This window comes from Ylistrum balloti, unplaced genomic scaffold (assembly GCF_031769215.1).
Source record: "Ylistrum balloti isolate Yb309-2 unplaced genomic scaffold, AGI_CSIRO_Ybal_v1 Utg371680, whole genome shotgun sequence".
In the NCBI taxonomy this organism is placed as follows: domain Eukaryota; kingdom Metazoa; phylum Mollusca; class Bivalvia; order Pectinida; family Pectinidae; genus Ylistrum; species Ylistrum balloti.
Window position 1 is genome coordinate 120,397 of NW_026782849.1, and position 11,377 is coordinate 131,773.

At 34.1% G+C, this 11,377-nt stretch overlaps 1 protein-coding gene across 1 annotated transcript; it reads left to right on the plus strand.

Moving 5' to 3' along the window:
* Positions 1-4,108: 4,108 nt before the first annotated feature.
* LOC132563313 (uncharacterized) lies at positions 4,109-8,727 on the plus strand. Its single transcript, XM_060228071.1, has 2 exons — positions 4,109-4,191; positions 5,413-8,727. Exon 2 carries the CDS (start codon positions 5,428-5,430, stop codon positions 7,021-7,023), a length of 1,596 nt encoding a protein of 531 aa, XP_060084054.1. The 5' UTR covers positions 4,109-4,191; positions 5,413-5,427; the 3' UTR covers positions 7,024-8,727.
* Positions 8,728-11,377: the final 2,650 nt, after the last annotated feature.

Below are 11,377 nucleotides of genomic sequence, written 5' to 3' on the forward strand. Positions count from 1 at the left end.
ACCGAAGTGTCACGAAGGGCGGTTCCTTTCATCGAGGTAAGCTCAAGGTGTACCACCGAAGTGTCACGAAGGGCGGTTCCATTCAGCGAGGTATGCTCAATGTGCACCACCTATACGTTCACTGTACATGGAAGTAAATGATCATCGGATAAAAGATGAAACAGAAACACAATAGACAGATGCTTGACATCAAATCATCCTAATTAAATTGCAGAATCTGAAAATTGATTTGTGATGCTGAATATCATAAAAAATTATAATCACAAAGACACTGACAACATGTAGGTTAAGTAGTTACCGAGAAAAACACTTTCTACAAACGACCGCCCCACACAAACATAAATACACTAACAACATGCAGGTTAAGTTGTTCTGGAGAAAAACACTTTCTACAAACGACCGCCCCACACAGACATAATACACTAACAACATGCAGGTTAAGTTGTTCTCGAGAAAAACACCTTATACAAACGACCGCCCCACACAAACATAAAAACACTGACAACATGTACGTTAAGTTGTTCTGGTGAAATGATAAATGATTATGGCAAAGACAGTATAGTTAAAATATTACCCAGGAGTGTAACGCAATATAATAATGTTATATTGATGTACAGTAATAGTATATCTATCGTGCTGTCCCTAATCTAAGTCGCATGATAATGGGGATTGCACCAGTGCGAGATTCTATTCATCATAACATCACGTGGTGCCCGAACACAGACATGTGTCTACCGACCACCTGACTCTGATATATCGGACAAGGACATATCCATGTGTTAGATACCAACAAGGAGTCAAACAGCCATTGTTACAAGAGTTTTTTCTTCGGTTTATGAACATCATCTCCTAGTTACGTAACTGCACATAGGGATATTCGCGGACAGACAAACCATGTCCGTCTGTCGTACGACCGTCTATACGATGGATATGGATGATAAATCCAGGCTATTACTATGCACAAAGGATTTTTCAAGATTCACAAGTGAACATCAGCTGTAGATTAATCGATAAAACGTAGATAAAGAGAATACATAGTCAGTGTTATAAAATATACGTGGTGCTTTATGAGGCTAGGTGAAGAAAGACAAAAGAGGTGAGCCACTTTTGTCTTTTTGTCTCGAACCTAAATGCATGTTACATTTTTTGACAAGGGCATGTATTTCTCTAGACAATCTTAACTTCAAAGTGTGTTGTTAAAACTTGTTAACGGTTCATTTACTTGACGTTGGCGATGACGTCACTCTTAAGAGGCCTGGTGACATACGCGAAAATAATTGCTCCGTGTGGAAACGAATGTAAAAATGATTGTAGGGGATTTTTTAAAATAAACTTCAGCGCAATAAACAGAATCGCTAACATTAACGGTTTTTCGTTTCTTAAATTATAGTAACTTAGAAAGCAATTATGGAGTATTAATGCAAGCTCCAAAAGCAGGATAGATATTTTTACATGTGCGTTGTCTTTGTAGAATTTAGATAGTGTAGGGGTCGTAAGTTGGAATTCAGAAAGGGGGATAACTATGACACTCCAAATGGACTTTAAAAACAAATGTATTGATGACATGGTTTATGTACAAGGACGGTTGTAATCAGCTAACAAGTCGTGTTTGTAGGGCGAACATGAAACTAACACTCTTCGGTATAACCCTTGCCGATAACCAAAGTATGTCAGTGTAGTGTTATGAAAGTATTAGACAAAGCTGAGCGAAAAGATAACGGTTTAACACACGTACAATGTTGTACGTGACAAATGATCCCACGTGACATCAACCACCTCGGTGACACACATGCAGATCTATTGTACTCGGATGACACCATGACGGCACTTGGGTAAGAGGAAGTAACTATACTTATGACGATGAGAAAGATTGTACATGATTCGACTGAGCATTAAATCCTTATAATCCTCAAATGTTCCAATAAACAGACTAGAAATAAATGTGGGGTTCCCTTGTGCTATATAAAGTTACATGTGCGCGACAGTTCTCATTTTGAAAACTTTACTTTTTGCCTGGTTTCACTATCGACAAATCAACACCCTCCCCTCCTTTTAATATTTGTTACGAAGGCTTTCTGAAAAAAAAATAAAAAGGTTTACAGACGACTATTCATTAACTTCACACTTTACCAAGAAATTGATTTATTGAACTTGAAAACAGAATACGAGTTTGAACATGAGAACATTGTAGGGGTGTGAAAAACACAATGTAAAAGTGAAAATGTCCGAATGTGATACTGAAATCCAAAAGTCAAGAAATAGCTGAGGTAATATGGAATAAAAACATCAAAATCGGAAACTGAAATATTTCAGATTAATCCTTTATCGGTGACAGGTACCCAATATACAACAGCTATCGACTGAAGGGAAATAACATTAGTGAAACACTCGGAACTAAAGTTAGAGTGTCCCATTGACTTAAGTATACACTGTAAACAATGACGTTTTTTCATAAGTTGTCATGAATTATTTTGATATATTATAATTAATGTCAACGATTTTTGTTTATTTGATTAAAACAAACACGAAAAAACAAAATGCTTCCAAATTCTTATGATGACGTTTGTTATAAGAAATCATATCAGAAGGAGATTTATTATGCACAACAACAAACAAAAACTAAAATATATTCTTTAAAAAACAAACATACATTACTAATACACCGCAACTAAGAACTCATTCCATACATTACAGATTACGTTATTGAAATAAGCTCTAAAAGACTATATGAAGTTTTATAAGAAAAAAGCTACATGCGCTTGTGTGCATGTACTACATGTTACAAGGGAGACAATCGAAAGAAATACTACTCTCTCAATCTCCCAAAGAATCGTCACTCCGTTCGGATGGACAGTCGACTGTTATCATTGTGAGAAGCACACTAGAAGAACTCTCCATATATATATATACATGTATTTTCTAAAACGGGCACGTGAAAAATTACCAAAGTGGAAATTCTATTAAAAATGACAAGACTGAACAGAATATCGCATGTGAATGGAGGCTCTATTTACAACATAGATAAACAAATTACTTACACAGCTACTATATACATCAAATATAAAGACTTTTTTTCAGTTTTTATATAAGAGTTTTTTTAAGATTTTGATAAGATGGTTTCAAGTTTTTAAAGTTATTTCATTGTTCATCGTGATGTCGACACTTGGTATTCTAAACCGAAACTCATGTTAACGATAGAATAATATGGTTTGAATGTTGTAATTTTGATGGCAATTATAACCGCTGTAAACGTCAGAGCCGTTTGTCGGTTGAAACGCTCTTATTCCAATACTTAACCGTATGTATAAGATTGCACACTACCTATAACAAGTAACGTTTCCTTTGTGTTGTTAATCGATGTGTAAAATGCATTTTTTTGTATTCAGATATTTTATATGTTTTATATCTGTTTACACACCAGGAAATAACCGTCAACGAGAAAACTTTTTCTCACACTTCGATTTTGATATTTATTTATTTATGCTTTTATTTTCCTGCTGAATAAAGAAAATAATTGTCATTCAATGGACATAACACGCACTGAAGATTCCGTTTTGGCGGGAAAGATTGTCAGACTTGACGTAAACCGGAATGTAACATCAGTTTTGTTGGTAAGGCCAAACAGAGAATATGCACCGGAAATGAAAATATTTCTTAAATAAAAGTCAGTTAATAAACATTAATGACGATATATAATGTAGTTCCCTTCATTCTGAAGATTTTCATTATATACATTATTATTACTTTAAGTCGATTATCTGTTCAAATATTCGTGTTAAGTATCCCCCAACTTTTTATAAATATGACAGGAATTCTGAGTCGCCGAATGGTACTAAATATCATTTCTTTATATTTCTATTCCTGAAAGTTTATACAATTTTTATATATAAGTCCCTGCGTAGAATAGAAGCTTTTCATATGTATTCCAAATTCAGATGCTGCAGCATCTAAAATATTTTTAAAAAGTGTTCCATTTTAGGTATTCTCCTATCCTGCGACACAGTAGCATACACAGTTATCCCGTTGGGGGCCTCTGGTAAAAATACGGATCACCGTCACTCGGCTTGGCGTTTAGAGTAGGTGTGTGTCAAAGTCCTTGACCTTTTTACATGCCACAGCTCAGGAACAAACTGTAACCATACGTCAATGTTGATAGTTGTACAACATACAAACAGAAGATGTTATAACAAGGTAAATGTTAAAAAAGTAATTCAAATTAATTTGGTGTCAGTGTCTGACGGCTATTGAACGTTAAAGAAATCGCAACTGTCACCGTGTCATAAACATGTGACACTGTGAATGTACCTTGGCTAGACGAATGCTGACTGATTTTCTTGTTTTTACTTTCTTGCCTCTACAGTAGTGGTTGTCCGACGTTTCATTTCAATGGAACTCGTGTTCTTATAGTCCTCTCTTGCCCTCCTAAAATGAGCATACTCAAGTACTGATATTAAATTTTAGTGACAGAAATTTTCAGTCTAACCCTCCATCAGCCATTGAAGGGTGATAAACATACACGGAATAGTCACGGATGCCTTTGGACGTCGACATGTGATTATGTTTATCAATGTAGCTACGTGGGTTGTTATTTTTGCACTTTTTCAGTAAAGCATTTTGACGTTATAAAATGGTGTATTGTCCATGAACTAGGTACATTTAATGATAGAAATAAAACAATCACAATCGTGTCCACAGCACCTGTGGGAACAGTGTATACAGAGAATACAAGGTCAGTGTCTTAGTTAAAATATCAATTGTATTGGAGCAAGCCACTTTTATCTTTCTTTCCCAAGTCAAAATGCCAAGCATAGCATCTGTATGATTAGAATTCCACATCCTGTTTTTCAAAATACCTAGCTTCTGGTATGGAGTGGGAGAACCTGACTAAATGCATGATATACAGTTGTATTATGTCTTTCCACACATTTACTGGTGCAGGATCTCATTGTCTGACCACAGAGTCGAGTTTGGGGGAGGGGATCTCCTGCAGCATCAGTTTTGTGATGTCACAACTATAAGAAATGCATGTCATGTTAGTATAACAACATCTCATCCTAGTAAATAGGAGACAGGACATCTAAACCCACAGTTTAAGATTTTGTGCTGCAAATGCTTATATCTCATAATCGTCAACTTCATTGAAGTTCCCTATCTTGCCTCCCTAGGGATTAAAAGTTTTATTTATTTCAGTCTTTGACAGATATACTGCAGCATCTAAATCCCAGCTCTTGAATAAAATGTTTTTACTGAATATTAACCTTGTACTGAGACACATTTGCTTAAAATCATTCTAACACTTGTAACGTAGAGATGAGAGCTGATTTTATTTCATGCATTGAATCATTTTCGGATGTATAAATACATATGATTTATAAAATACCTGCGATACATATTGATATTTGTTTCTTCTAGAATTAGACATCCATCATGCCAAGACGAAGGCTAAGGGCCCGCAGGTCAAGAGTGCGATATGATTCGCCAGATGATTGTTGTACCGGCTGCTGTGCAATATGCTGCTGCTGCTGTTGCTGGAGTCGATCATTGGTTTCGAGAAAATCTCGAATCAAGATGTTATGGATGTACCTTCTGATTTGCGGATTGCTCATTGGTATAACTGTAGGAGTCGTCTTCTATGGCAGTCTATTCTCAGATTTTACAACCTCAGACATGAAAGTTGTAAACCGAAGGCTATCACACTTGTTCTGTGATAGTGTTAATATTGACACTGCTAATCCTACCAGTAATTTTGCCTCTTTTTCTGCGTATCTCGTTGAAAGTCCACTTAAAATAGAACCAAACCTCAAAGAAAGTTATGGATTTGAACTGTCATTTAATTTTGAAGAGCGGTGGTCATATGCTACCCGTCAGTTTTATCTACTGTCTGGATCATCGGCAAAACTGTTTTGTCCTCACGTTACTGGTGTAATGGATGTTGTCATTATTAAAGGTAAATCAAATTACACAGAATTTATAAGAGACTCCCCAAACTTTAACTGTATTGGATGTGAGTTTGCTCATGTTACATTTGGCATCAGACATTCTGGAACATATTCATGGACATTTTCCAACACAGATGAGTACTTCTTTGTATTCATAAGTCATGAAGAGATGTGGGCTGAATGTGATCTGGATTTAGCACGGACAGTGTATCAAACTGATGTCAGTACCTCCTCATGCTTCAAAGTCACGACCTGTCAGTTTAGTCTTGATTTAAAAGAAAGTCATCCTCCCAAACAGGTTGTAGTGAAACTGGAGCCAGACAAATCTGCTTCAGGTAACAGGTACATGTACTCAACCACCTCTGTTCAGTCAACCTGTGTGGCTCGTCTATGGGTCTACATCCTCTTGTTCTTTTGCTGTCCAGCAATTATAAGTATAATATTCAGCGTACTTATCTATAAATGTTGTTCAGACATGGAAGAAGAAGATGATGATGACGATGAGACTTCAGATGAACAGTCTCCATTGCTGTGGGACAGTGTGCCGAGTTATTCTGGAGTTGTGACAGAACCTCCAAAGTATGAAGATATAATTGGTGACAATGATGACCGTTTACCTAGCTATGAGGAAGCCATTGCTTCTGGGACTGTCTCTGGAAATCCTACAGTTACAGGAAATGTGGGGATAAACCATGAAGAACCATTTCAGAATGTCACAGTGAACCAGACAAGTAATCTTGGACATGTCAATGTCATTGACCTTGACACTGCAGCCAGTGTACCTGACTACAATGTGAATACAACGGGTAACATCCAGACAGCTGACCCTCTCAACAGTGTCTCTGCAGTGTCCAGTAGTGTAAACCTTGACGAGACTAGCCGTGTACTTGTGATGAATCTGTCTGGTGAGACCTCCACAAATGACCTTGAATCACCTCGAGTTGATGACCTTGAATCGTCCAGCATTGACAATGACTCAGGTTCTTCTGATTCAACAGATATTGTCGTCCATGGTGACAGTCCAGAACAAATCAGAAATATTTCTACAGATCCAGGAATAGATACTGCTACCGTGAGAAGCTGAACGAGAAATTATAACTTTTAGATATGTGATTTTTCAAAGAAACAGAGGTATTAATTTCTAACATTTTCTGTGTCTTCCTCTTTGAAAAAAAAAACAAAAGAAGTCTTTTCAGGAAGGCACAATGTAAATCACAGTTAGCAGAGATGTCATGATATTTATATATACAGTAGGGCTGTTTTAATATCATTCCCCTTGTTATCCAATGGCCTTGACATTAGCATAAGGGATGTTAAACAGAGTAAGCTCCATTGAGACGTACCTCTGTATAGAAACTTTAGGAGAAGCCATAGCTAATTGTAAATATCATGAAGGATAATTGATTATAATGCTCATAGTATTTTGAGTACTATTTAATAGCATTGAATTTCATTTTTGAGAGAGGGAGGGGGGATGTGATAATTTTGTATAAAGATGTATTCACTGTTGATTAAGCCAGATCAAATGTGTCATCTCCATTATTGCAAACTTTGCGGATCCATATTATTTTGATATTATTTCTCTTTTTGGAGTAAATCTTCCATGTGTGTGTTAAATATGGTAATATGGTTACTATATTGATATCTATTTAATTTGTATAATCTACACTGTGAACTGTATTAAGTTCTTTTTTTCGGAAACAAATTTTTATTTCCAGTTTTCACAACTAATCATTAAAATCTTAAATCTGTGCTTTGTATTTATGATTCTTCCAAAGATATGGCTGTTAAAGCATGTTGGACGTTTGTATTTAAATAACAATATTATTCCACTCTTTAAGGTAAGATAGTATGTTTATATATAGGGTTAGACAAGACAAATATCATATTTAAGTGCAATTATTCTTGTGAGATTTAGTAACACACTCAGAATACAGACTTAAGCTTTACTATTCAGGATGTTATATAATGTAGAGTGATTTATCATAATCATGTATATTGTATGTGATGTTCAGATACCATATACATGGATTGTATTTGTCCTGTTATAGATGTGATTTACATCTTCTACTTTGTGCCTGTGAGATTGTGTGAGTGATGTACTGGTTGTAAGTACAGCTGTACACCTGTGTGAGACATGCACTGTATCAACACATGTAACTATATAACTCTGTGTGTAATATTCTAATCAGGTTTGTTATTATGTAACAAATGATTAATATAAAATGCAGCTTGATGTATGACTAGACTTGGAAAAACTTTTCCTATTGTGTCTCTATATCAAGCATTTAGAAATAAGTATTTAATAACACGGGTGTCTGGCTTCTGTTCTGGTACACCTGTGTATTAATGGACGTGCTATGTATATAGTTATTTAAGTATAACTTTGTTAATACACATGTGTATTTGGTATGACTTAGATTGATAACTGAGTAGTTATGTATGTGTATGCGATATAACTTTGCTTTTATTGTACATGTGTGTATGTGGTATGAGTTAGTTGTGTCTGTGTGCAGTTATATATGTGTACATGGTATGTCTTTGTTGTAATTTTACACATGTGTATATGTTTGTAGTTATGTTCTGTACACATGTGTGTTTGTGTAATGTATACGTATGCGTTAACTTCGCTGTAGTGTGCATGGTGAATTTATGTATGTGTACATTGTACACATACATGGTAGACCATAATTATACACAAGTATATATATAAGTAAGGGTAGTTATGTGTAAACATGATATTCCTTATGTAAGGTATACATAATTTATATGAATATTAATTACTGATGTAAGGTTAATTATGTGTAAACATGATACCCCTTATGTAAGGTATACATAATTTATATGAATATTAATTACTGATGTAAGGGTAATTATGTGTAAACATGATACCCCTTATGTAAGGTATACATAATTTATATGAATATTAATTACTGATGTAAGGGTAATTATGTGTAAACATGATACCCCTTATGTAAGGTATACATAATTTATATGAATATTAATTACTGATGTAAGGGTAATTATGTGTAAACATGATATTCCTTATGTAAGGTATACATAATTTATATGAATATTAATTACTGATGTAAGGGTAATTATGTGTAAACATGATACCCCTTATGTAAGGTATACATAATTTATATGAATATTAATTACTGATGTAAGGGTAATTATGTGTAAACATGATACCCCTTATGTAAGGTATACATAATTTATATGAATATTAATTACTGATGTAAGGGTAATTATGTGTAAACATGATATCCCTTATGTAAGGTATACATAATTTATATAAATATTAATTACTGATGTAAGGGTAATTATGTGTAAACATGATACCCCTTATGTAAAGTATACATAATTTATATGAATATTAATTACTGATGTAAGGGTAATTATGTGTAAACATGATACCCCTTATGTAAGGTATACATAATTTATATGAATATTAATTACTGATGTAAGGGTAATTATGTGTAAACATGATACCCCTTATGTAAGGTATACATAATTTATATGAATATTAATTACTGATGTAAGGGTAATTATGTGTAAACATGATACCCCTTATGTAAGGTATACATAATTTATATGAATATTAATTACTGATGTAAGGGTAATTATGTGTAAACATGATACCCCTTATGTAAGGTATACATAATTTATATGAAAATTAATTACTGATGTTATTTGTTTAATCAGCCTGTTGAGTCTTTCATTACCAATATACATTTCCATTCATGTCCTGTTTATGATAAAATAAATACCAGAACCTTAATTAATGAAGCATTCGTGTGTTTTAAATTTTCATTTATAGTGAAACCAAAAGCTACATGTACATATGTATGTGTTATAAACCTTCTCTCCCCATGGTTTAATTATAATCTTGTTTTTTAAATGTTGCAAATGATAAACATATCCAATTTGTTGTTTGTGAAGAATTTCTAATATTTAGGGAGATCTCAAACTGCAAATAGTTTACCTTACTGGCATATATTCCAGATACAGGAGTCTGTTATCTAAATCCTTGGGGACAGACGGTGGGGACCAATGATTGAAAAATACAGTTATAGCTTTAAAATATTTTGTGTTCTGTTGGGATGAAGCTATTTCTTCTTGCAAAATTTTGTCTAAAAGCAGGGAGGACCTTTTTATATCAATCAACTTTATTGCATTTTTACATCCAATTACAGAATCAAAGGCAAAAAATTGTGAATTTTCTAGTGGAAATAATTCAAACTTAGTTAGAATTATTAGTACAGGATGACAGTTTGTTGGTAAGCAGATATTGATCCCGTTGAACCCTCAGGGGCTGAAATTATATCACTTAAGTTTTACTATGATCATAATATTGCTATTTCTTATTTTGTGACTCTTAAAAACTACTTACATTAAGATGTATCCTCATAACCTTTATATTCAATATTGGTTACCGCAGGTTATCGTCAAGGACATAAGTCCACTTGGTATATATATACACACACATGGATAACTTTAAAGGTATAGCTTATATAAATCCTCTCCATTGATGATAGTATATATTATCAGTACAAGTATTTTACTATATTACAGTGACATTTATTCATACACACTCTTTCATTTATATTCATGACTCACTTTTTACCTGTAAGATTTTGGGGTCACTAGAAGACAACATACTTATTGGATATCAAAGTGACTCTAAGTTTTGTTTATTTTATGTCTGCTTAGAAAAGCAGCCCTATTTTACATTTAAAGATAAAAACTTTAGTTTTTAAATTATAACAATATTTACCTACGCAGAAACATCAAGGAACATTTTTAGCCCTACTGAACCTTCAAGGTATCAATTCTTACTCATTGTTTTGCCAGTCATTTTCTATATTACAAATGAAAGAGTGAAAAGTAACTTTCATCCTCATACATAATGGGTCTGGTCTCCCGGGGCAAGTGAGACAGGGCTCATTAGGGGAAATCTGGCAAATATTTAACACATATACAAACCCTTCTGTTAGAATGACAAAATTTGGTGTTAAGTATCCTTGTGTGAAGGGGGTATTAGGGACAAAGGGGCAGGACCCAGTAAAGGAAATACATGAATTGCTTAAAACTTCTTCTTGTAGCATGAAGATATCTTTGACCAAGTTTGGTAAAAAGCATCATTACTGATTAAGAATCAACATTGTATGAATAGTGGGTCTGGCCTTGTGGGGATTGCAGTTTCCTTGCTTGTAAGGAACCCAGTTGAAGAATGATTTTAAAATCCTTCTGTTTGGATTAACTTATTTGCACCAAATTTGTTTTCAAGTATTGGGCTCAGAGGACTCAATTTTGTATAAATCTTTGGAGAGGAATGATGTAGATCAATGTGGAAAACAGTGGTTGAATATTTAAACTCATTATTCTGTTTGAATGAAGAATTAGACAATCTTCTATTGAGAAATACTTCACAACAT